General features: G+C 53.1%; 9 protein-coding genes across 9 annotated transcripts; 4 read left to right on the forward strand and 5 right to left on the reverse strand.

Annotated features, from left to right (window-relative positions):
- Nucleotides 1-7: 7 nt before the first annotated feature.
- Nucleotides 8-196, reverse strand: DACRYDRAFT_111974 (uncharacterized protein; the record flags this gene model as incomplete). Its single annotated transcript, XM_040769320.1, has 1 exon — nt 8-196. A coding segment is annotated over one exon (189 nt), but the record flags the coding sequence as incomplete, so codon positions are not given.
- A 695-nt stretch (nt 197-891) lies between these two features.
- Nucleotides 892-2773, reverse strand: DACRYDRAFT_119526 (CRAL/TRIO domain-containing protein; the record flags this gene model as incomplete). Its single annotated transcript, XM_040770810.1, has 4 exons — nt 2529-2773; nt 2306-2480; nt 2161-2258; nt 892-2101 (listed from the first exon to the last, which is right to left on the reverse strand). Exons 1-4 carry the CDS (start codon nt 2756-2758, stop codon nt 892-894), a joined length of 1713 nt encoding a protein of 570 aa, XP_040624337.1. The 5' UTR covers nt 2759-2773.
- Nucleotides 2774-3288: 515 nt separating this feature from the next.
- Nucleotides 3289-3763, reverse strand: DACRYDRAFT_59401 (uncharacterized protein; the record flags this gene model as incomplete). Its single annotated transcript, XM_040775559.1, has 2 exons — nt 3289-3435; nt 3491-3763. The coding sequence occupies 2 exons, from the start codon at nt 3761-3763 to the stop codon at nt 3289-3291; spliced, it is 420 nt and encodes a 139-aa protein (XP_040624338.1).
- Nucleotides 3764-6244: 2481 nt separating this feature from the next.
- DACRYDRAFT_111977 (uncharacterized protein) lies at nt 6245-6889 on the forward strand (the record flags this gene model as incomplete). The annotated part of the gene is made up of 2 exons (XM_040769321.1): nt 6245-6518; nt 6570-6889. The coding sequence occupies 2 exons, from the start codon at nt 6245-6247 to the stop codon at nt 6887-6889; spliced, it is 594 nt and encodes a 197-aa protein (XP_040624339.1).
- Nucleotides 6890-7258: 369 nt separating this feature from the next.
- On the forward strand, nt 7259-8418 carry DACRYDRAFT_119528 (uncharacterized protein; the record flags this gene model as incomplete). The annotated part of the gene is made up of 3 exons (XM_040770811.1): nt 7259-7704; nt 7753-8172; nt 8221-8418. The coding sequence occupies exons 1-3, from the start codon at nt 7297-7299 to the stop codon at nt 8416-8418; spliced, it is 1026 nt and encodes a 341-aa protein (XP_040624340.1). The 5' UTR covers nt 7259-7296.
- Nucleotides 8419-13161: 4743 nt separating this feature from the next.
- Nucleotides 13162-15316, forward strand: DACRYDRAFT_18804 (uncharacterized protein; the record flags this gene model as incomplete). Its single annotated transcript, XM_040771393.1, has 9 exons — nt 13162-13426; nt 13485-13590; nt 13650-13903; nt 14000-14409; nt 14471-14662; nt 14767-14941; nt 14991-15037; nt 15060-15157; nt 15199-15316. The coding sequence occupies 9 exons, from the start codon at nt 13162-13164 to the stop codon at nt 15314-15316; spliced, it is 1665 nt and encodes a 554-aa protein (XP_040624341.1).
- A 1350-nt stretch (nt 15317-16666) lies between these two features.
- DACRYDRAFT_119529 (ClpX ATPase regulatory subunit) lies at nt 16667-19279 on the forward strand (the record flags this gene model as incomplete). The annotated part of the gene is made up of 13 exons (XM_040770812.1): nt 16667-16933; nt 16982-17046; nt 17105-17338; nt 17447-17543; nt 17593-17599; nt 17657-17694; nt 17746-17780; nt 17828-17922; nt 17977-18138; nt 18268-18374; nt 18426-18579; nt 18631-18920; nt 19031-19279. 13 exons carry the CDS (start codon nt 16667-16669, stop codon nt 19277-19279), a joined length of 1800 nt encoding a protein of 599 aa, XP_040624342.1.
- Nucleotides 19280-19432: 153 nt separating this feature from the next.
- Nucleotides 19433-20464, reverse strand: DACRYDRAFT_72347 (uncharacterized protein). The gene is made up of 3 exons (XM_040775966.1): nt 20244-20464; nt 20101-20195; nt 19433-20049 (listed from the first exon to the last, which is right to left on the reverse strand). The coding sequence occupies exons 1-3, from the start codon at nt 20331-20333 to the stop codon at nt 19491-19493; spliced, it is 744 nt and encodes a 247-aa protein (XP_040624343.1). The 5' UTR covers nt 20334-20464; the 3' UTR covers nt 19433-19490.
- An 818-nt stretch (nt 20465-21282) lies between these two features.
- DACRYDRAFT_33231 (P-loop containing nucleoside triphosphate hydrolase protein) lies at nt 21283-22179 on the reverse strand (the record flags this gene model as incomplete). Its single annotated transcript, XM_040774371.1, has 4 exons — nt 21283-21634; nt 21683-21867; nt 21912-21994; nt 22047-22179. Coding segments are annotated over 4 exons (753 nt in total), but the record flags the coding sequence as incomplete, so codon positions are not given.
- Nucleotides 22180-25043: the final 2864 nt, after the last annotated feature.

A 25043-nucleotide genomic window follows, 5' to 3' on the forward strand; every position in this document is an offset into this window, starting at 1 on the left:
TGGCGACCCTCTCGACCCTCTCCCTGATCTCCTCCAAGCCATAAGCGCGAGAAGTGTCGTCATCCACCAGCCATCTACTCCCTGCGAGCCGGGTAGGACGCAGCGGGTGCGAAGGGGAGTCGAGTAGGAATTGCGGGATGGTGAGATCGTGTGGGTAGGGGTGGGGGTGGGACATGAGCGGTTGGAAGTCGGCCATGTTGGCTGCTTGTGTCCTTAGGGAGGTGGTGATGAGGAGAGAGGAGATGGTGGTGGTGAAGTAGAGGCAGATAACCGTAGATTCCCGGTGATGCTTTGGTGTACAGTAAACGTCTGATGGTCAGCGACTGGGTCGGCGAGCGCTCTGGTACGCCCAGTGAAAGGGTTACAGGGTCTTCGGGTATCACTTCCGGCAAAGTGCACATCTTCTAACGGTGGGAAGCACTTCATCCTCGAGCCAGCAGTTCTCTTCAGTGGTCGTAGCGAGCGCAAAGCAGGTTGGGCGCAAGATGTGCAGAAAAAAACTGTGCTGAAGATGAATAACCAGTGCCATCTTGAGCAGAACGAGTCCCCGAGGGCCTACATGTACTATTCCTGCAGTACTCTAACATAATACCAAAGGGAGGGTTTTGGACTTGGTAAGTCAGCCAAAAATTGACCGAAGCCGGGGTGGCCGTGTAGCTTCGTCGGCCCGGTAAGATGACGGTCCGAAAGCCGATGGACCCTTCCCGATGTCGGCGATAGCATTACACTTCTATCGCCGACGGCGGGGGAAAGCTTGGAAGAACCGACAATCCAGTAGGTATAAATTATACAACAAACTCTAGCGCAGTGATACACTTGCTTCACCTGCTCTTCCGCATATCCTTCCCAGTTCCTCTTTCCACTGTAGCTAAACAGTCGTACACCCTCGTCTCAAACCTGCACCTCCTGCACCTTGCCGCTTGAAATGTGAATATCCTCTCCGTCCTTGCCCGTAGCCGTTCCTTCCACGTCCTCCAAATTTCCTTCCATCTCCTGGTCCAAACTTACTTCTTCCTCCAACACCGTCTTCTCGTCACTCACACTGCGCGCATTCTCCCCCTCCTCTTGCTCGTGGGTACCGAGCACTCCCCCAGCAAGATTCGGCACGAACCCGGGTGTGCAGGTTTCCTCCGGGCCAGGGACATGCCCATCCTCCTGTGGGTTACTTTGTCTTGTTTCTTGGATCTGCTGAATCAGGGGAACAGGGGTTCCGTTCGGAAGGCTCGTTGTTGTACTCTCGACCGAAAGAGGGAGGGCGATATCAGCCGGGTCAACTCCCCTCGAAGGCGATGAGGTAGCCTGGGGAGCCACGTTCGCCGCTGCAGTCGCCGGTCCTCCAGCAGTCAAGAGTCCCGCGCCCTCCGCTTCGGGAGGGACGGGTATCTCCTCCAGATCGGTGATCGTCGTGCTCGTGGGTGACATGGCGGCCTCGGCGGGGAGCAAGACCTCTTTCCGGCCTTTACCGACGAGCTCGACTTTAATAGGCCGTTGTTCTGTGCGAGGGGTGACGATTACCGGTCCTCTGAGCTTGGACACCTCTGCGCGTAGGTCCTTCCCTTTCTCTTCATCAACTCCCCCATCTCTGGGTGCACCAACGCGCCTCAACAGCCACTCGATATCCGCGTCCCACACCGGGTCATCCTCGTATTCCCACGCCAACTCTCCCCCATACGTCTTCGGCAAGTTCTCCCTCGGGACGAACCTCAACAGCTCTTCCACACCCCTCTGCCCCGCAGGGAGAATATGCACTTTCGCCCTGGTCTGCTCGTCGAACCAGTTCTTGATCCAGCCCCAGACGGTGCCCCACCACCCGGGAGCACCGAAGACGAATATGCTTCCTAACGTCTCGGGGTGGTTGGCTTGAGCTAGAGTGCTCGCTTGCGCCAGGTGATGCCGGAAGGAGAACATGGATCCTAGGGAGGTGCCGGAGAAATCTATGATGGTGGTGTTCTGGATTAGGCGGATCGTGTGCGGGGCCAATGGCGCAGGGGGTTCGGGGGAGGAGTGGGGCAGGCTACCGGGAGGGAGAAGCGGGGGATGGATGGGGACAGAGAGGCAGAGAGGGAAAGCGAGGTTGTGTAGGAGCTCGTACAGGGCCACACTGAGGGGCATGTTAGCAGGCGGACACAAGCAAGCCAGGTGTGGTTGGGAAGGACGTACATGCGCCGATAGCGGACCTCTTCTGGCACCTTTCCCAGCTCCTTAAGCACCCCACTGGTGAGTACACTCAGCTTGTACACATACAGCGGATTGCCGTGCTATTCTCCATCAGCATATTTCCAGAATCAGCTATCAGAAAGCTCACCCGGTCCCGCCTGCCCACGAACTTGGGATATGTCTGTTTCCATGACTCGTATTCCTCCGGGACGACCTCATCGCGGTATAAGGTGTCAACCTGATGCTTCTTGCGCCATTCGAGTGTGGCAAAGAACTGGGTCGCAGCGGCTTGAGGCTCCCACCTACGGGCTTTGAGGAACCGGCTGTCCGCTATGAGTCAACGATTTGTGCCCAGATGAACAGATACGTACACAAGCATGAGATCGTCAACACTCGCCTTCGACCCCTCCTCATTAGGTGGCACATAAGCCCCTTTACCTTCCAACACGCTCTTGAACGCCTGCAGCGCCGCTTGCTGCTTCTCACTCAGGGTGAAGACGAACGGGTTGTCATGTGTCGCATGTCGAGATGCGGATGACCGACGATGGTGATGCCCATGTGGGTGATGGGGGTGGGGAACGTCGGTGGGGTTAACGGGCATGGTGGTTGATGTGAGAGGAGTTGAGGCCACACACGCCCTCGATGGGTCTGTGCTCAACCGCTTACTCTATCCGGCACCGTAAAACGCAACGCCCTCGGCGCCGACACGCGGCATATGACGTGGACATAGCCACTGGATATTAGGTTGCATTCCGGTTACTTTACACGAATAAATAGTACATTGCATATCCGCCAATAAGAAAAGTAATGGGCATGAGGTGATGATTGTCGATTTGTGTTGCAGCTGTACGTTGGGCGTGCGCTACCGACCGACCGCAGCCAACCTAGCCGCTCTCACCCCCCTTCCACTGGCACCCGTCGCACCGTCTTTGCCTTTCGCACCGCCCAGCGAGACTAGCCCGAGTGTTGCGTGTGTCAGCGCTAGGCGGGTCTCGTCTGAGGCGTAATTTGGCAGACGGATGTTGTAGTTCCGCTCTGTAGGGGGTATTAGCGTTTCATGTAGGAAGCAGGAGATGGTAAGTTAGAAGGGTTGAAGGGGAAAAAATGCAATGCAAATGCGCAGGAAAAGAGTCAAACGCGTAGGACAAGGGGGAAAGACGAACCAAGATGCAATGCCAGATCCTTCGGCTCTAACGTATCCGAACCCCGATGGAGCGCCATATCCGCCGCAAACTGCGTAACACTCTCTATAAACTCATCCGCCGCTGCCAACAAGAACTATTCGCCCTCCATTCAGCCCACTGGAAACAACGAAAGCACAAGGAAGACGCACGTTTTCCGCGTTCGGTTCTAGCTCCAGCTCGGGCTGGAGAGATCGCAGGACTTGGGTCATCGTACGTGAATCGCCGGAGAGCACGACTCCAAGCGTGTCAGTTTCTTCTGCTGGAGGGAGGGGCTGGGAAGGGTCGAATATCCTAAGCTCGGGCACGCCGAACGTGCTTGTAGGGAGAACGAAAGGAGGTGCGGCTATCCCAATTTCCAATGAGACACTCGAATAGGACAAGGAAGCACGGAAACGCACACATTGTACTCCCCCCAAAACCATCGCTCAGCCCGAGCGTAAGCGTCGGGCGCTCACTCCCTCCCCCAACCCAAGCGGGCCAACTCCACCCTCTCCCATCCTCCCGCTCCCAACCGATTTTCGTCTCCTCTGGCAGTTTTTCAGGAACGGGGAAGAGCTTGTCGTACCCGATCGTCATCGGGGAACCGGCAGCGGCAGCGGCAGTCGCGTGGGGGGAGATGGGAGAGCGCGGCTGAGGGAGCTGCAGTGTGAAGGAGCCGGGTGGAGGTGCACTGTCGTACGGGGGAGGTATGATGGTCGGTTTACCGGGAGGCGGGTTGGTAGGAGGGGCGAAGATGACAGATGGGGCCAGGGCGGTCCACTGTGGCTAGGACGGGTCAGCCATACTGCTAAGGGAAGGTGAGAGGAACGTACGCGCGGGCCGTCAATCCGTTGTCCGGTCTGTGCGTGCTGAGCTGGGGCGATCGGGGTCGCTGGTGACTGTTGCTCCGCGTGTGCGCGCTTTTCTTGCGCGATCCTCACTAGTCGTGGGGCGAACGTTCGTGCGAGTGCTTGCAACTGTCGAACAGCAGAACGGGATTAGCATACACGTAAGACAGGACAAGATGCGTTGACGTACCTTCTCCACTTGAGCAGGATCGATCATCCCCGTTTGTCCCCAATGGATAAACTCAGGCATCTTCCTCACCAGCAAGCTCGCGAGCTTGTCGATATCCTGCCCTGATGGTGGTGGGCGGTTGACAGCAGCGGCGGCAGCCGCGCCGCCCGCCGCGATGAGTGCTTCCCGGTTGGCAGCACCTTCGAGGATGTTAATGAACGTATCGGTCTGCTTGCGTACTGCTAGGGGATCCTGGTTGGCAGGTGCGACGGGCTGACCGCCGCCCGTGGACAGGGACATGCCGGTTGTGCGCAGAGTTGGATGGCGAGCTCGCGGCAAGCGCGCGGCCCCGGAGACGGCGTAGAGTCAAGTTACAGAGAGATATCAAGTGCTCCTGAGGCGACCAGACGATCCTTAGTAGTGATCAAAGCAATGAGTCCATTTGCAGTGGATGGTGTATTGAAATACAGATGGTGGAGAGAGTACAACAAGTATAAGCGCTCACGTCCACCCGATGAAGCATATACACTGCCACCCACATACTTGTCACGCAACCACCATTAATATTCCTCTTCCATTCATGCATCGATTCCGTCCGCGAGAATGAAGCTTTCCCTTCTCATACCATCCTTCTCATCCATTTCTTCTTGTACTCGGACATCGACGAATCATGCGCTTCTAAATGGCTTGCTCTCGTTGGCTGGGGCTGCTCCTCTTTTGCCGGTTCTCGCAGTCCATCTCCGAGCCGAAACAAATCGTCCACCCTCTGATTAGCTCTGTATATCATGAGCTGCAGTTCGAGCTGCGAACGCGTCAGCATCGGGCGGTACATCAAACCTGTGGATAGCTCACCGCCTTGAATTGTTTATCAGTGATGATGCCTTCCTCCACCAGCGGGCGCCAGTAAAGTATCGCTCCTTTGGTCACGTCGTACAGCTCATGCATCTTAGCTAGCAAAGCTTGGGACTCGACGTCACCGTGCCGGGCAGGGATGGTGGTCATGCTGTATGCACTGTTGTTCATACAGATACGGCTGGTGATGACTTCGACACATGCTGCCCAGTCTTCTTTCGACATCATCCGTGAGTGCTCCATTCCAAAGCTGAGGTTCTAGTAAGTGTGTCGGGATCCGTTGATCCAACCCAAGAGGTGTCCAAAATATCGGAGGTCTGAATATATCAGTCCGATGGGAGTTGTGCGATAACTCGCTGCTGAAAAGGGGGGGGGAAAGTCGGTAAAGGCTTGTAGGTACGAAAGTTGGTCAGTCAGTCGGTATACCGTGCATGTTGGGGGACGTGACTCACATCTAATGTTATGGTGGAAAGGGGAATAAACACGATGTGAACCCCCTCCGAGCTCCATTTCTTGATATACCAGTCACTACTCCCACCACTCACCGCATATTCTAAGCGAGCCCCGGGTCGTCAAAGACGCGTCTAATTCCACTCGGACTTTTCCCTTTTTCTTCTGACGTCTTCATCATCGCGTCGGCGCCCCAAAACCTTATACCTGCAGGCTGCGCCGGGATTGGAGAAGCGGGAAATCCGCGAATTGAATATAATACTCTGGCTGGCGAAGCTCTGCTCAGGTCCGGCATTTCGCGCTTTGGTCACAAGGCCAGCCTGACAGTTTATGAAAGGGAGATGCCTCGTGCCCAATACTTCTCAATAGCAACTGGATCGAGGTAACTTCTAAAGAATCTTCTAGTCTCGAATGCGGAAATGCGGAGCTAGATAGCTATTGATAATTTTATTGGGGTGCAAAAGAGGGTGTTGGAAACCTGCAGTCTGTCGCCTGCCTCCCATTTTCTCACCACTCAGCACATTCATTACATATATAGCCTTGCTTTTTTTGTCAGCTCTGTGTCATTCTCTTCCCTTTCCCTCCCCCGCTCGTATCTAACTCAGATGTCCAACCAATCCAATACCAACACTTCTCCCCCAGTCAACAACAAGAGACGCCATGAACCTCTTGATGACTCAGACCTGTCAGCAAAACGCAGCAGAACACTCTCTTCAGAGCAAGCAAAGGCTCTGGAGCAGATCGCTACCGATATGCTTCTATCGACAGATACCAAGGAGCACTGTTGGTCCAACATTGAGACGGCAAATGAAGGAGCTCAGAACATGGCTGTCATGCATATGGCCCATGCATTGCCTATTATGCCTACGTATCATCCAGGTTAGTCTGTTGAATCACTCGTTGAAGTGATGGAGGCTGATGTACATTCAGGAGATGTTCATCAACCGCACACAGTAGTGATACTCACTGCTCCGAACAACCTCCCTCCAACCATACTTCAACAACTGGTTCCACACCAACAGCAGAGCAAGGATCCCCAGCCAGAAAATGATACGAATGCCCAGTATCCTGTGGACAGCTCAAGTGAATATCCGAGCACCAAGGAGGAATACCATGGCGACGAGGAGGAGGGCTTTGCAGATGACGATGATGATGCATCTCAATCTCATGGGGACTTGTACGCAGGATTGAAAGTTGGCGTCTGGACGTGTTCGATTTGTGAGCACTTCGGTTTTTTCAAGCATGTGTAGATGTTAGATGTCTCTGGATGCGGACGAAGATAGTGTTACAGGTAGCGACAGTTTGAGCGTAGGGCACGAGTCATAGGTAGATCCGAGTTTAGCGAGTGTGCAGGAGTGAGAGTCCCAGTAACGCTCAGGCCGACCGAACGTCAGCAAAGGCCTCGCAGTCGATCGCTCAGGTCCAGATGTGCCAGGTGTTGGCCGTTCATCAAGCCAAGCGCCTGTCGGGGATACCGTAAAAAGGGAAACGCCGATAGTGGCTATGCCTGCCGGCCAATTCTTCCGCCTTTCGCCGGGCGTTATGGCAGGGCAAAAGGAGAGTCCATTGTGCATATATTTACTCGTCCCACAACGCACTACCCATCTACTTCAACTATCTTCATTACCACCATCCCGACTACTTTCATCGACACAAGATGGCGAAGAGCAAGGCTAACAAACGTAAATCTGTTGTGGCAACGAATGGCTCACCTGTCAAGCCAATGATGTCTCCACCACAGGCACCACCGGCCACCATGTCCTCGAACGCTGTACCATCGAACGCGGTTGCAGCGCCATCGTCGAACACTCTTGTCCCGAAGCATGCGACTGCGATGGACCATCCTCGACAGCCGCCGCTGCAATGGACGTTCCTGGACGAGTACATCAAGACTGCGGCGTACATTCCATCATGCATCGGAGACAGCAAGGAGCTTGTGTACCTCACACAGCGCGATATCGCCTTAGCAAAGCTGGATATATTGGGGAAACATATTGTGGAAAAGATGCCGGACTTTGAAGAGAGCAGGAAGAAAGGACAGTTACAGGAAGACCAGTATCAGAAGGTGTGTCGTGTTACGCCACACGACCTGCAAGGGCTGACGATCGCTCAGTTCAAGGAGATGGAGAAGGCATATCGAGCGAAGATGCAAGCTACTGACGCTGCCATTGCAGCTGCACCTGGAGCGATGAGAGGAGATTCGAAGGGCAAGGGCAAGTCGGCAGCATTGGCGCTGCCTTTTCCGCCTTATGGACACCCTCAACCCTATTGGTCCCCTACACCGGAGCAGCTGGCATCGCCCAGTTTATCCCGGTATACACCTCATGAGGTGGAAGATCTCTCCGATCTGATCCAATATGCTATACGACCTCCGCCAGGGTGGAAAGACCGAGAGGAAGCACACGTCGAGAGCAATCATTATCGACCCTATGCCTACACAAGTGACTACGTTGCCCTGCGCATGATCCGCAAAATGCCGATATATGTGTCTATGATGCGGTCTGGGGAGTTGACAGAAAAACAGTTAGCGCAGGTGTGTCCTACTCTCAACAGTGATTTGCGCGCCTAATGTTGTGTGTAGGCCAAAGCGGTAGCGCGAGAGCACGCTCTGAAGGTTTTAGCTCGACATGCACGCACACAGGCGATAGGGGTGGACGAGGCAACCCAGCAGCTGGCCAATATGGCGCTTGTACCAAGTCCTACAAGTGGGGGAGAAGTAGCCACAGTGAACGGGGATGGCACAGGGGGTGGGAAGGGAAAACGGAAGGGCGGGAAATGAGCGGCAGAGGAGCTAAGCGAGATGAGGAGACGAGGCCGTTGCTATCGGTGCTGTATTTCTCTCCATCAACTGTGATCTCAATGCACTTCTGTTGAAAGCATCAGTACTTGGGACAACGCTTTGCCCTGGGTGTCTCGATAAGGCTTGACTTCCTCTATCAATCTCGACTTCCACAAGAATCTGGAAAGGCACAATGAATTACTGCATGACTGGCTCGATCTTTGAATGTACTGAGTTCCCACGGGGTCCCCTTCCGCACCGACAGGCTATCAATTATTCCGGACATGGTACAGGTGACCAAGGTACAAGACGGCGAGGCTCCGTTTTATCAGATCGAAGGCATTTCGGAAGCCTTCTGAGAAGTGGAAATCTGGTTGTCTAACACACGTCGCAGCTTTTCCTCCAGTCGTGGACATACCCCCGTTGACCAAACACATTCTCGTAGACTTCAGTTCGAGAGGTTGTTATGGACTCCTAGACTTCTTTCGAGGCTTCGAACAGCACCCAGTCACTTTGAATTCGGGAGACTACACATCGTTCCAGTCTCCCATAGGCCCACTATGGTATACCGTCGCACCCATTGGCGCCCACAACATGCTGGGTATCATGCAGGACAACGTCAACTTCATATTCCAGGACGACATTCTGCATTTGACCACCCCATTCATCGACGATATAGGAGGGAAAGGTCCTAAGACTCGATATGAGAAAGCGAATGGGGAATTCGAAACGATCCCAGGCAACCCCGGCATTCGACGATTCGTTTTCGAACACCTCAGCAATATGCATCGAATCATTCAGCGAGCTGAGCATGCGGGAGGCACCTTCTCCGGACCAAAAGTACAACTGTGTGTCCCGGAAATTATACTTGACTTCCGGTGCCGGGGCAGTATGGGTATCAGAAGATCTGACAAGTCCCTTCGTTTCCCTCGCGCCTCTATTGTACTCTACACCTCCCAATGAGGCGTCAGATGTAAGTGCGCTGGAGGGGGAGTTGACAGTAGTAGATCGTAGTTCCTAGATGTAGTACCTGCCGGATTGAAGATAGTTTCGAAGGGAGTGAGTGGTCCGAAGACCGATTCAAGGGTTGGATGTCCTTTCCGAAAGCCCAGGCAGGACACCGCCGATGACTACCAAAGGCCCGCGCAGCTGGAATGACCGTCCAAACCGAAGGAGTGGCCTAAACAGCTCGAAGGGCTTGATAATGGGCGATTCGGGGCGTCGTTCGAGAATCCGAACAGGTAGCAAGGATGAGAGAATCAAAGGGTGAAGTTAACGATTGACTGTAGGATAAGGTGTAGTATCAAGTATAATGTAAGTGAAGGGAGATAACCAGAGTCGAAGCAGCATCGCTATCCGAAGTACTCGAATCCTTCCATATACTTTCGGAGCAGTTCGGACTTTTCGAGTAACTATCCTACTCTATTCCTAATCTATGTATAGGGCCCCTTCGTCTTCTCATCGTCCTTTCGGACCTCGTTCAGAATGTCGTTCGGAGCGTCGTTCGAACATCAGATCCGAACTCGAAATTCGAATGTGCAGCACACTATAAAGGAGCCTACTCCATCCTGAATCTGGCCCGTATCGACTACCCCTCGGCTTAGCTATTTCATAACCAGCACAACATGCAGCGTGTCTTCAGACTCGTATCAGCCGCCCTCTTGGTTACCTCTTTGGCGGGCTTCATATACAACCAAGGTTTGAATTCTTGATGCAAGAGACGTGCGGATAACGGTACCACGTTGAGGCCACTGAGCATGCATAATGTACTGACACGGGGGTACTCTGCAGACCTCTGTTGCAATCAATTTGAGAATCCGGTGACCGACCTCTCCTGGTAATCGATCGTGGTTCCTCTTCTCAATACGGTCGGCATGCTGCTCTCAGATATACAAGGAGTGGTGGCGATCTACTGCGTGGCATTGTGTGCTGCACATTCGAATTTCGAGTTCGGATCCGACCTTCGAACGGGTCTTCGAACGACATGCCGAACTCGGCCGGACCGGACTATTAAGAGTGGACCCTAGACATAGCCTTAGGTAATATAGATTAGGAATAGATTAGGTAGTTAGTCCGAACGTCCGAACCGCTCCGAACGTATAGGGATTCGGGTACTTCGGATAGGGACTGTTACTTGCTCTCTCTCTCTCGTTGGGCTCTTTGGCCATCACTTACCTTACACTAAAACTACTCCCATACTCTACAGTCAATCTTTACTTTTGCTCTCTGATTTCCTTAATCCGACTGTTGGTTCGAAACCTCGAACCCACCCAGCTACGCTCGTTAGCCCCTTCGAATCCTTCCTGCAACGCAGCCATTTCGGACTCCCGTCTTCGGATTGCTTGCGCTTGGGTTGGCCTTGGCCACGCTCCGGCCTGGGGTTAGGAACGCATACCAAACCCTCGAATTGACCGTCAGACTTCCCTTCCTCTAGAGTCTATTATCGATTAGGCCACTACTAAACGACCGAGCTACTACTGCCTAGGCTCGAGCTACCACTGTCAACTCCCCCTCCAGCGGACCTACTCCGGACGCCTCATTGGGAGGTGTAGAGTACAATTGTATAATGACGGCGGGACATGGTGAGCGCAAAACGCTCTCTTATGTGTCTAAGCTGATTGAAACATCGCAGTGCAATGGAGCCTGTATGTTGTGCTCAGCTTCTCCTGGAAGGCGGCTTGGGACTGGATTGTGCTGTGTATAATTGCACGACTCGAGCTAGTATGTGCTATTTTAGGCAATGCCCACAGCTTAGGCACCAGGAATCGTAAAAGATTTCTATGTACGCGGGACTGTGCTGACTACAGCGCTAAAGCGTGTCAAAACATGTGAAGTGTGACATGCGGACGTACGTAAGCGATGTCCCAAACAGGGGAGACATGAAGTGGAGAATTGGGCATACCGGTTCGCTGGCACCGGTACCGGTGTTAGAGTGCTGATCGAACGACAGCTGTAATGCAGCCGGTGACATGACGATCATGCCGAGGCCCAGAATACCGAGGCGATGATTTTAGCATGTGGTCTTTGAGACTTCTTCCTGGACCAGAGCGAGGAAGGCAAAGGACAAAGAGAGAGGTTGTGGCTAGCGCCGGGTTTGGGTGGTTGAAAGAAGCGAGATACAACCTTGGGGTTGAACAGGGGCAGGGAAAGTGTCATTTGGGCAGCGACGTAGGTGCACCCTGACGAGTATGCACTGCAATCAGACCCAACAACGAGACCAAGATGACAGTATCTGAAATACTCATGGTATCCCACCCGATATCTGCTTGCCGGCCAAAAAGGGAGGTGAAACAACGAGCGCTTTGACGAGGCACTATTTCAGGTACTCCGCAATGGCATTGGCTGGGATACATTGACATTCAAGAACATGCCTGTATCGGAGCGAAAGATCGCTTGATCGCCCCTTGGCCGCAGAGGATCTTGGTTGGAAGAAATAGGAGATGATTTTGTCGTTAAGAGCAAGGACACCGGATATATTGAGGTTTCATCTCCATATATGAAGCTGAAGAGACGTCAACAGTGAGGCAACTCGTCGCGAGGTACAGAACGTTTCCGACAGTACAAACAATTTCAGACCGAGTACGGTCGCTGGCTGTGTTTTGCGTGCATATCACACAATAAGCGCCCACAATTGCACCCGGTGAGGGACTTCTACGCCTTCTAAGAAGTTATTACCGGTCCTTTTCAAGCAACCAATCGCCAGATAACGGTTCCAATCTAGGATGGACTTCACATCTCTGTCTGACTTTATATGGGTGCATACCTTTTCTGTCGCTTGTTATTCGGCACCCTGCACACCGCCAGATTTGCCAGCCCACTGGAAAACGCCGCGTTCTGTCAATGATCGCCGTGATGGAGAATTATCGTTTTCTCACTGGTCAGGACCGACAATGTCTCATGGACGCGCGGACTGAATGACTTCAAGCAACAGACCAATTGGTGATTTTGGCAGTGGGATGCTGTCCATCCGCTCACACTGTCGGAGCGTAGAGCGCCTATCCGATGACGACGCATTCTTGTCTTGGCCGTTATTCTACCAACTACTGATGAGGCTCGACGGTGAAAAGCAAAGTCCGGTGACCAGTGCATACGTTTTGCCGAATCTGGCCAGAAGCAAGGTGCATATATCTCCTCCCGTTTAGCCAGCGTTGACCCCCCGCGCTCAGACTTATCTCTGTCCCTCTTGTACCACTCATCTGCCTCACCGATCTAGGATCCATCGCCATCCCTTTCTTAATGCCTCCCCTGCATCATTATCCACGCCTTAAGCATGTTGGCCACGCATCAGCTGCAAAGAACCATCTCACGTGGACGTCGTCCGCTCCGACAGACGCTCACCTTCTACACCCCCCAGTGCTCCAGCATTCTCATTCCGAGTCTGATTTTTCCCGCCCACAGAAGCATCATGGGAGCGACGAGCAGAATCAATATCATCGTACAACCTTGAGGGGCTGGGAGACCAGATGGTTAGATTGGATCGTCCACCTACATCGGCCCATTCCAGATGATAAAAAGTACGTGCTCACTATTCTGAACCATGTAACGGTGAAGTTAATGTTTGAATTCGTCGATTTTCGCGCCTTGCACAGAGAGCTTGTTTGGCTAAATGAAGACAGTCGCGCCCCTGAATGGCTCGAGCTCTTCTATGATCTCGTCATAGTCGCCGTTCTTTCCGTCTTCAGTGAGACACATGAGGTCAGCACCGGCCAGTCTGTCGCCGTTTATTTTTCCTACTTCATCATTATGTGGTTGGTGTGGGCGCCGCAGACCTTATACGATGTGCATTTCCTTGCCAACGACTGGCTCCATCGACTGTTCAAGGGCGCTGAATTAGCCACATTCGCTTTTATTGGAGCATGTGCTGCCCAATTCGACCCATGGAACGTCACTTGGAGCGCCGAAGTCAGTCAGGAAGCTGCAATTCTCAATGCCAAGGCAAGCAGTTTCAGAGGAGTCGCCATCTCCTACGCCGTTGGGAGAGCATTGCTGGCCCTACAATACGGGTTCGGTAAGGATATTTATCTTGAATTCAGCATAACCCAATCCTGATCAATCAACGTGGACAGTCTGTATTCGTGTTCTCGTTCAAAGTATTGACAGTGCTGTTCCGGAGTCCAAGGGCCATTTGTCGCTTGCTCTGGTCCCGGGGCTCGTGCACGGAGTCTCTGGAGGGTACGTAGAGAATGCTACTTCGTCTTGCTCCGTGAGCAACAGCTAAATGGTTGACACAGACTATGGATCACTGCTGCATTCCTGTCACAGTCACAAGCAGCCAAACTGGCACTCGCATACTCAGGAATCTTCCTAGAGTTTGTTTTCGTGGTCTTTCAACCCCTTTTCGAACACGGCTACATCGATCCACCAGCCGAAATCATCAGCGAACGATTCGGTGCACTCACCCTAATTATCCTAGGTGAAGGCATTATCGGCTTGATCCGGAATTTCAGCTTTGTCATAAGCGGGTTCGGGTTTACCACCACGGCATGTATGTTATCCATCCTGTCCCAGCCATGAAACGTCAGGTGCTAACCTTGCGCATCAGACCTGCAATGCTTTTGTGCCCTCGTGATTGTCTTCGCAGCTTGGCATTTCATGTTCCATGGTTTCTCTGCACACACATTTGGCGCACAACGCAGCTCTGGCGCTCTTTGGCTTATCCTTCACCTGCCATTGCACTTCTCCCTCCTCCTCCTCTTCGCTGGTATTCGTACGGCCACAGTGTATGGCAACATGGTGGGCGCGATACAGGAGGTCCAAAACACACTTAGCCCTATAGTGTCGGCGATGCAAGGTGGAGATCTGGAACTCCATACCGTCCAGAGCCAGAATGTGTGGATGACAATGCAGCTCGGAAAACTAGACATGCCCACGCGCTGGGAAGACCAAGTCGGAATCTGGCAGAAAGCAATTGGAAACCGCAGTGAACCAGCCGTCGACCTCACCATCAGCAGCTATGGATATATTGCCGAAATATGGCTCGCAATTGCCGATGTTTGTGATAGCCCTCTCCTGCCACAATATTGATCGCTGATGATACATTGTGCCATTCAAGTCCTTCGAAGTCGAACTTTCCGACACCCTCATCAACCAAACTGAAGTGATTGCAAACCTAAACGACACATGGATTTCCAACCCGGTAACTCGTGTGGCACTGGAGCAGGCAGACGATAGCATGTACCTATCCTTCGCTAATGACTTCAGCGTCGAGATTGCCCAAGGAGTGCTGTTCTTCTTCCCAGCTGCGGTGAGCATTGTTTTCGTCATGAGTACGACATATAGACCTACTGACGGGCATCGTGTCGGGTATCGCATTCGTAGGGTGGCCTTCTGACTCTCACTGCACTCCAGGTTTTGCTTCGCACGCAGCCCCAAGGAGTATGGATGTGGGTCTTGTGGTTTCTCCAGCTCAGCGCTGGAATCGTCCTGTGTCTGCTCGGATTCCTTGGCCAGGGAAACCAATTCCAGAATCCTGCCAACGAGGCCGCGTTGTTGGTATACAAGCTGCTGGATGTGAGTTGGCTTAGTACGTCATGATTATTCATTTGGATTCATGGTGGCTGATGACGTTGTAGTGCCAATCGTCTCCATTGTGTATGGCTCCCTGATAATTCTCGAATATGTGAGTTCCCCCCTGTATGAAGTGTTTGATTTGGCATCCAACTGGAGACACAGTGGCTTCTTCGCCTCGCCAAATGGAGGTCACTCCACCAAGAACCGATGGCACAACACGCGAAGTCTTGTGTGTAGACCTTACTTACAAGAGAAGACATACACTGATAGATTGGATGCAGCAGCGTCAGCCGAGGAAGGTAGAGGCACACTACTGCATATTCCTCAATTTCACATCGACGGCGTTGTGGTTGACAAGCAAACCCCTGCCAAAGAACGTTCAGCATGAGTGTTGTCCACCGCGCCATACGTCAAAGCTTCTTGAAGTTTTCATCTCCCCCTTGTATAAACCACGCACACCCGTCATCTTTAAGTGATGTATCACACTGTTTTCTCCCTCTCGCTGCTACATGTTTACTAACTGCAATCATATGTCACTTAGTCTGGTAACCTGTGAAGCACTGGCCGTGTGCGGCACTCGCCTCCGAAGAAAGGTCTCTAGCAGCAATGAGAATGTCATCTGCAACTCTGGCGTTATCATCCTGGATACTCGAAACTCGTTCATCCCTTACCAACAATCGGAGCATGCCTGAACAACTGACCTCGCCTGATCCGGTGTCAGGCATTGAATGCTTCTCAGTATTTCCATTTTATGCGAGTTGCATGACCATTCATTGGTGATTATGAGGTAAAGGAACAGTCAGTGGGGCACATCTCCTTCTTCAGTCATAGCAGGTGATCGTTGGACAATGTGGTGATGGGTTGATTCTCGTCCACTGACCCTTGGCTCGCCGCACACATAAAAGACACGCCTCCGTCTGCCTACTTGTCTAGCAACTCACCACAACGATCTGCTCACCCTCATCGGCCCCTCACATCAATATGCAACCCTTGTCTGCCTTCTCCGTGGCATCTCTTTTTGGTGCTGCTTTTGCTGCCAGCCTTGCAGCTGATTCGATTCAATGTGGTAACAATGCACAGCGTATGTCCCTTGTCATGAGCCATGTATTGCATCTGGATAATGAGCTGCTTGTGCTAGTGGAGTGCTGCGATTTCGTGGGAGACCTGGATAACATTGCTCTCGCTCCGGACTGGTTCTAATCCTTCTCGAGGAAAACGGCATTCAACCTGAAAATCTGCACGGTCTATTCGGCGCAGAGTGCTGGTCTACGTGTACTGCCAGTGAATGGTAAGCTTGAATAAGCCTCGTCAAGCATCACATTGAATTTGGCTGATTGTTTTGAGCTCCAAACCTCTGTTATGCTCTAATGTATACACGAAGGGTCTTGAACTTGCCACGAACTGTACCTACTACGTCAGCGAGTAGATCGGCTTCCACGCAGGGAGTACTTTGTACCAGAGGGGCAGTCGAGCCTTGCATCGTTCTTTTCTCGTCATTCTTTAGCACGTTGAACAGTTTGACTAAGAGTAGTGAATTCCGCCTTTGTATATGTTCCAGTTGATATCAACAATCGTGTTTCATTGATGAAGACTGAAATGTCTCCGTTCTCATGATCACGGTCTTCGGAGTTGTTGCCCCCGACGTTTGTCCGCTTCTCCACTGCGTGCTGCCATCCACCACCTCGACGTCCCTGACGGCGTCCACGCTTCGTCCTCAACAGCGACAGCGCATACAACGATGCTCCTCAGGCCTCGACTCGTCCTACGCACCTCTCTACCTACCCTTCGTTCTCTTCCGATCACCGCCCACCAGCGTCCATCTCTCCGCCATCCAGCACGCCAGCTCAAAACCCGTGCATTTGAGTACGCCACCTCTTCAGATCCTCCTACTGGTGGAGGTGGGCCTTCTGGGCCTTCAGGCGGTGGAGCTGGATTCGAGTTTGATGTGAGGCAGGGTGTAGAAGCAGAGACGTGGCCGGGATTCACACTCAGGAGTCCGAAGCAAGTCAGTAGTGTTGTCCTCTGCGCCAGGAGGACGCTGATGGCAGAATAGTTGGTGCAATATCTAGATCAGTATGTGATCGGTCAAGAGCGAGCAAAGAAGATCCTTGCGGTTGCGTACGTCCTCCATTTATCCCGTCGTCCCGCATACAGCATCTTAATAGAGTATATGCAGGGTGTTCAATCACTACAACCGCGTGCGGGCCAACCTCTCGTCTAGTTTCGACGGGGAAGCAGACGACGCCTTCTTTTCTCCCTCCGAACTCAATACCTCTGGCATGCCCGGTGTGCCAGGGACTGGTACACCGTTTGCCAGCCCGTTGCTGTACCCACATCTGCAACCGAGGAGGCCATATATCCAGCAGAGGGTGCCACAGCCCACGTTTGACAAGAGCAATGTGCTTGTTATGTGCGTAACTCTTTCCCTCTCTTTATTCTGTCCACCATTCAGTGTATTATCCCGTCTCTTCTTTGTTGAGGGGCGCATGAGTGACAACCCCTGACTGGGCTTTTGTAGAGGGCCGACAGGGACGGGCAAGACACTGCTTGCCCGAACCCTTGCGAGGGTGCTAGACGTGCCATTCGCGATGAGCGACGCGACTACTTTCACTCAGGTGCGTTTCCTTCTCCGCTAGACTGAGAGAGGAGTGACAATGCATGCAGGCTGGCTGTTAGTGGGCTTTTATCAGGTGGGGAAAGCTGATGGATTGATTATCTTGGACTGTAGATGTCGGGGAGGATGTGGAATCATGCATACAACGACTGGTATGCGTTACCTTGTAAATGGGGCGAGGATTACTCTGACCCTGCATATAGCTGCAAGCCGCGAACTGGGATGTGAACCGCGCCCGGTATGCCTTCTCCTTCGTCTTCACTCCATCTCTTGACAGGAGCGCAGAGTGGGCATTGTTTGCATCGACGAGTGTGACAAGATTGCGCGAAGGCTATCAGACGGGAACAGCAAGGATGTCAGTGGTGAGGGAGTACAGCAAGGTAAGCAACATGTTTCAATATAGCACTTAGGCACCCGTTGACCTCCTCATCCAGCCCTCCTCCGCATGCTCGAAGGCTCTCTCGTAACCGTCTCCAGCGGTGGTAGTGCCACCTCCCATTCCCCGCCTCCACCAGGAGCGGCTTCTGATCTCTCACCAGGCAACCCAGCAGTTGGCCGGGTGGGAAGGAGGACAAGGGAAGGGCTACCTGGACATGGTGCATTTTTCTATTCTTTTTCTTCCTTCATCTCCGGCATTCCATTCTTTCTCCTCGTGACGTATTTGTCTCCCTTGCTTCGGCCCTCTTCATTTTGTACGAACCGCAGCTGACTTGGGATGCATGTAGCCAACAAGGCGGAAAACTACCAGATCGATACGAGCAACATCCTGTTCATCCTGTCAGGGGCATTTGTGGGCTTGGATAAGGTAGTACGCCAGAGGGTGGCCAAAGGGGTGCGTATCACCTTTTTTTTTCCCCGCTGCATAAGCCTGATGGCACTTCAGTCGATCGGATTCGACGCACCGCTCACTCGCGGCTCCCACGATGGGAAGGAGACTAAGGTCAGCAAAGAAGAGGTCGGAAAGCAGTTCATTCCTTTCTTCACGCCCAACGACGAAGCGAATGAATTCGATCTGATGGACCTCGTTGAGCCGAGTGGTGCATTCTCTAATCCTTCATGTAGGCTTCCTGTCTGATCAAAAGGGGTAGATCTTGTTAAATATGGCTTCATACCCGAATTCATTTCCCGCCTACCTGTCCTTGCAACACTCCAACATCTTCCACCGCGCCTATTGCTCCGCGTCCTTACCGAAGTTCGCAACTCCCTTGTCTCCCAATACGCTGCACTCTTCTCCTACTCCGGAGCGGAGATGCGGTTCACAAGTGAGGCGCTGTGGGAGGTGGCCCTGGCGGCTGAGAAGAAGGGCACGGGCGCCAGGGCTCTGCGAGGAATCATGGAGAATGTGCTGTTGGAGGCTATGTATGATGTTCCAGGCTCGGTACGTCTATGTATTCTGTTTCCTGATTTTTTCCCCGGTTCGATTCCTGGCTGTTTTCTTTCCTTTCCTCGGTATCCTTCCTGAGTTTATGACTGATCGCCCGTGACTAGAGTGTTCGCTACGTGCTCATCACCCCGGCCGTGGTCCGTTCTGAGCGGCAAGCCTTCTACTGGTCACGTGGGGAAGGCAATCTTTTCTGGAGCGCTCTCGCCGAAGAGGAGATGAAATGGGCCGAAGGGAGAGGGAAGGAGTTCATCGAGGAGGATACCGCTGCTTCAAGTGCATCTGAGCAGGGACAGGAAGAGTCAGAGTCGATCAAGCCGTTGCGTGCGGCCGCTGGAGGGTCGAATATCCCTTGATAGGCTGTGGTTGACCAGCCTCGAGTCTGCAAACCGCTGTTGGCTGGTAGTTCCCCTTAACGCCATGGGGGGTGTATATGGGAGAGGTGTACGGTATATCTCATGATCAGATGCCATGGATTGTATCACACATGTTGTACAATAGCCAATGATCGGATGTGTTAGATTTCTTTATCTTTCTTCCCTGCAGCCACTGGAACAATTGGTACAATCAAGCTGGGCCCAAAGCGTGCTTCCACAAGAATTGGGCCATTCTGTCACCCATCTCCGGCGTAGTCTCGTGCCCCTTGCTCTCCTGCACCCACACCTCCTTCACTCCAGATGGCCCGACCTCCAGCTCATCAATCCAAGCAGCACTGACAGAGTGTGGGACAGACTTGTCTTCCGCTCCAGAGAGGACGAGGATCTTCTTTCCTACATACGGGTTGCCGGGTTCGTTAAGCTTGTTAGGCTGCTTAGCTGGGTCAAGTCGCTCCATCAGGCGGAGCATGGAGTTAGGCATAAAAGGCGGTCCGAAGGGCGTTCCGCGTTCCTCGGCACGTCGCTGGAAGAGAGGGATGAAATTGGGGGCTCCGATAATAGGGATGCCCACGGTGAGACGGGGCTCGTTCGCGAGCGCGACCCAGGTGGCATGACCACCCAGGGAGACGCCAGCTGCTGTCCAGAGATCAATGGTACGCTCATCCATGGGGTAGAGGTAGGGTGGGAGAAAGTCGATCAGGAAGCTGATGTCCTTCGCTGTACCGGTGAAATGACCGTACATGTCCATTCTGGAGGACGCTAGTCAGGCGAGGGACGAGATGAACAAGTAGTAGACGGACGCATGTGTATCGTTGCCACCGTCGTAACTGCCTTTGGGACCCCAAGACCAGTTCTTCGCAACGTCGAGCATACGATGGCCGTGATTGCGTTGATCCTACTGATCTTCAGCAGGCTGACATGCTCGGTCCAAGATCATACTCACGAAGGATATGATCACCAATTCATGCGAGGGCTTCTCCTTCTTACGTTGCTCATCGAAGTACTCGAAAGCCCGCGCAACGAGCTCCAGCATGTTGGGGTTGTCGTGTTTGCCAGTGCGGCCATGGGTGAGGAACAGGACTGCCACAGGCAGGTTGGCGATGTTCTCCCCATGCTCAGCGGTCTTGTACACGTTGACTTCCAGGCCGGCGACGTTCAGCTTCGAGGTGGTATAGTGGGCAGGCATGGTGAGCGGAGAGAAAGCCTGGTGGACGAATGTATAGTCATCTTGAAGATAAGGCTCAGGCGATGACCCATGTCGGCGTTATGTGAATCACAGAAGGAATGAGCCGACCATCACGGACAAAACACGGATGAACATATGGGCCGAAATTGAGGGCGATGATGAAGACTACTATGGGAACCACTGCATCTTGTGCACAGACGCAAAGACTTGTCGTAATTGCGAAGCCGACTTTAATTCAATCAGCTAGTGGCAGTGTTACGGTAATGATATTATCAATGGTTCATTAATATTCAACAATACAGTAAGTTTGTCATTGTCTACAATGATGGTCCGGTCAATTCACACCCAACAGGTTCTTCCACATCCCCCCTCCCCATTCGCCAAGCACCCTCTCAACCTCTCCCGACTCCACGCCCAGTTGGACTTTCCGCTCCGCCTCTCCTCTCCTCATCGCCTGCACCCCTTCTTCCAACAGGAGCACTTTGGCCGCCACCAGTGCTCCTAGGACCATCCTGAGCTCCGGGACGGTTGGCTTGGCAGGCTGGAACGCAGGGTCTGCGAGAGTCGCATAGAGCCCCAAGTGCTGGTATGCCACGTCGGACCATTTGACCTCTGGAACTCCCTCTCTTCGGGAAACCTTGACGACAGCGACGAGCATGACTTTCTCTGCGTATGTGCATTCCCTGAGGAACGTAGCAACGGGGGAAGCCTGCATCTGGCGCATGACAGCATTCACGTCTCCTATGGTGACCGTCTTGAACTCTCCCTCTGAACCGCGGGCAAGCTCCAACGACCGACGGGAGATATCAAGGATCCGGCGTGCGTCACCAGATACGCCCGCAACGCGCATTGCCGCGATCTGCACCGCGTCTGGGTGCATGAGTTCTTCTGCTTGCAAAATCCCGCCCCTCAAGCGGGAGAGGACGATCTCCTTCAACTGGTCTCTCGTATAAGGCGCAAAGTTGATCCGTTCCATGCCTAGCCGGGACCGCACTTTCCCAGCCATGACCCGCTCGGGGAGATCCATCGTGTTAGCCACAGCGAGGACGACGAGCCTGCTGGAAGGGAGGGTAGGCCAGTTGAAGAAGTTGTACACCACGTCTTGCTTGGTGGTGATAAGCTGGTCAAGCTCGTCCATGAGCACCACACTATCATGCTATCAGCTTCAGCCTTGGTCCTTGCGTGGAAAGACAAACAAGCATCCCGCTTCTGGGCCTCTCTTCCCGCTTCGCTCAAAATACCCCACCAGCCGGCGAAGCGCTTCCCCAGGGGACACGCGCTTCTCCTCGCCGGAGACGACCCGCCAGAGCTCGGCATACGCCTCCCTCGCACCTGTCAGCTTGAGTCCGTTCACTTCGAGAAAGGTGAAAGGGGGGATTTCCTGCTGGGTGTTAGTGCTGATCTAGAGGGAAGGGAAGGGCGTACTGAGGCTTGGGCTCTTGCGTGCAGAGTTCGAACGACGGCGTGCACGGTCGCTGTCTTCCCCGTTCCTGGGACACCTGAGATATCTGCATCTCGTTAGTCTCTTACAGCATGGGCAAGTATAGAAGTTTGACATACAGATACATCCACCCTCTCCTTCCTCCAACAGACCCTCCACTTTGCCTAGCACGCTCTCGAATTCCTGTTCTCGGCAGGGCAAGTCATCCGGGGTAGCGCTCACATGCAGAGTCGCAAGTGCGCGCATCCAGGGGTCTTCAGGCAGGGACGAAGCCCACTTGGTATTCGAGGGGATAGGGACTGCCCGCCGGCGGGTTTTGCTAGGCGTGAGGAGGGACATGCGTGGTTGACGACCTCGACGACGAGCAGAAGTCGGTGTCTTGGTTGAAGGTTGCCCGCGGGGCTTGCGCGGTGTCTTTGTAGGAGAGGAGTTGGTGCGTGACTTGCGAGCCTTGCGTGGTCGGGACGACGCGTCGGTGTCTGCTTCAGAGGGCGAGGCTTCTTCCTCTTCTTCATCCCCTGAGGCCGCATCTTCAGACTCAGAGTCCCCACTAGCAGGCGCATACACGTCCCCGCTAACCCCCTCACTCTCCTCTTCCACCTCTCTCTGCTTCCTCTTCCCTCCCCTCTCCGCCTTCCGCTCGCTAGGGGGAGGGATATGCATTTCCCACTCTCCCTCTTCCAGCCCCTTCTTACGCACAACATTCCAGTCGATACGCGCATAGTTCCTCGCACGCTTGTCCAGCGCGTAGTAGCATACGAACTCGTCGTCCCAGTGGTCGGTAGAAGCATGCGGGGAGGAGGCAACTTGACAGTGTCCCAGAATCGCAGAGAGCGGGAGGGCAGGACACTGCGATGTGCAAGAGTAAAAGATCTCGTTCTGCTCGCACATGACCATGAGCGTCTTAAGCTACACCAAGGCAAGAAACGCACCCATTCGATCGCTCGTTTCTCCTTAACCTTGGGCAATTGGTCCTGTCGGAAAAACCAATGTACTCTCGCGTACTTCCTCCCTTCCCCTTCCCTGTCTTCCTCGCCCTCTCCTCCTTCCTCTCCTTCTTCCTCGCCCTCGATCTCCACACTCCATATCTCTGTTATAACACCCACATGATGTTTCTGACTTCCCTCAGCTTCCACAAACACCGTGTCCCCTCTAGCGAACACCTCCTCCTTCGCCTCCCGCCCCCCTTCGCGTTCCCGTTCGCGCTTACCCTCCTTAACCCTCTTCCTCCCCCTCCCCCCCTCCGGCCAGTTCCGTACAAACCTCTCATACCCCTTCACCCACCCCTTCTCCCCCCCTGTCCGCTGGGCAAGGTCCGGCAAGTCCTCTACCGGCTGCAGTACTCGGCGGGAGAGAGGCGCCTCAAGGGAGTCATGAGCCGTTGAGAGCTCGTGTGCGCGTACGCGGACAACTTGGCCTGCGTGCCGTTTTGGGTAGCGGTTCGAGGGTGTTCGGTTGGGCGTGGACATGCTTGTGCTGTTCTACGGTGGAGTGAAGCAGTCGAACACGCGTCCGTCAGGACGCGACGCAGGGCCCCAAGGGTAAACGGCCATTTGCTGGTCACGTGTGGTCCTTTGCATCAGCGCAAGGACTCCAGCATGAAGTCAAGCCTAACTCATGCAAGATCGAATCCCCTATCGCATCATTGGAATGGTACGAACTGCCCTTTTTCTCTTCGCAAACGTAGTTGTTTCGTGATCTGCGAGAGCACGCACAACCGGAAAGCACGAGATATCCATGATATCCCACGCCTTCGAATTCATTGTCAGGACCATGTTGGTCCCATTACAAATTCTCGGCATTGGTTTCACAGGCTACTGGACATGAGGTTCTATTTTGAGGGTGATCCGGACAGGCGAATATGGCTGTTGACGTGCTTGAAAATAGGCAACACACTCCCAGACACTCGGGTTTGGGTTCCGTCGAGATTTGATTAAACTTGCATTTTCGTGTAATCAGTGACTGAGAAGAGAAAGCCAAAGATCTGTCCTTGCGTAGACCGTCGCCAGTTCTCGTGGAATAGATGATTCTTGAGAATTGTATGTAGCGAGCACAGATCCACTCCTCGCTTCCCAAGTGTTTGACAGACACGACCATCAAGGTGGGATATGAGCACTAGACCCTCTTCGATTGAGCAATCCATCAACATCCAGCAGGACTAAGCACCTATTCAAATGAAAGCAGAATATGTACTATAGAGTGGAGACTGTGCTGTTTGAGTTCCTTGTGATGCCGAACGAGTGGGTGGTGGTGGAAGACACCTAAGATGTGCCTCCTGCCACGCAACCCATCAAGGTCTTCTCCCAACATCCAACCCTGATATTGTTCCGCCTGCCCTCTCTTCCTCCTGTTTCTTTCATGAACTATCTGCCCATGCAGCACCCCTTCAACAAGGAGAAAGTATGTTCTCGCCAACTCTGATCAGCCAGCAGTCAGCATTTATAAGGCAGAGAGCCCTCCACTTGGAGTGAGTCAGAATATAACTAGTTGCTCATGGTCAAAATCCAATTACACAATAGTTTTCGGTCATAATGTCAATTTGTCACTTCGACAGGTTCATGGTGGGGGAAGGCAGTGGAAGGAGTGGGGATATTCACAAGGGTCTGGCAGCAACGTTTAGGAGGCTGGAGCAGAGCATTAAGAAGGATGGGATGGAGGTGAAGCAGTTGAAGGACTTTATCCAGAGGAGGGAGGAGGTGCTAGAAGCAAAGAAAAAAGAGGGAAGTAATGGGAATGCCAGGAGTTGGTGATATGTAGCAGGGTATGTGTTGTAACTTGGATTTAATGGAATTAGAATCATGCATTATCTATGGCCTGCATTGAGATAAGCTTCTCATATTTATGCCATAAAACAGTGCTCACAGAATAGTAGCAACTATTGTCCTCTGCCTGCTGCTACTCCTAAACTTGGTCAAGTATATCCCCTGCCATGTCCTCAGGTTCAGTCAACCATTCATGATCAGTATGCTGAGTGCATTGCCAATCAAGGAGGTCTTGGTGTGGGAGATGCTGTCATCCATTCCTTCATCTGTGTGTTGCCAGGTGTTAGGGCAACACAGGCTGACTAAGTCTGCTCACCTAAGAGTGCCAAGAGTCTAAGCAGGCAACAAGGAAGT

This window comes from Dacryopinax primogenitus (assembly GCF_000292625.1).
Source record: "Dacryopinax primogenitus strain DJM-731 SS1 chromosome Unknown DACRYscaffold_23, whole genome shotgun sequence".
In the NCBI taxonomy this organism is placed as follows: domain Eukaryota; kingdom Fungi; phylum Basidiomycota; class Dacrymycetes; order Dacrymycetales; family Dacrymycetaceae; genus Dacryopinax; species Dacryopinax primogenitus.

Coding starts and splice junctions, on each gene's coding strand:
- DACRYDRAFT_72347 (XM_040775966.1), bottom strand. CDS start 20,333: ATGCTGGAGCTCGTTGCGCGGGCTTTCGAGTACTTCGATGAGCAACGT. Junction 20,196..20,243: donor AATTGGTGATCATATCCTTC/GTGAGTATGATC, acceptor GAAGATCAGTAG/GATCAACGCAATCACGGCCA. Junction 20,050..20,100: donor GGTGGCAACGATACACATGC/GTCCGTCTACTA, acceptor AGCGTCCTCCAG/AATGGACATGTACGGTCATT.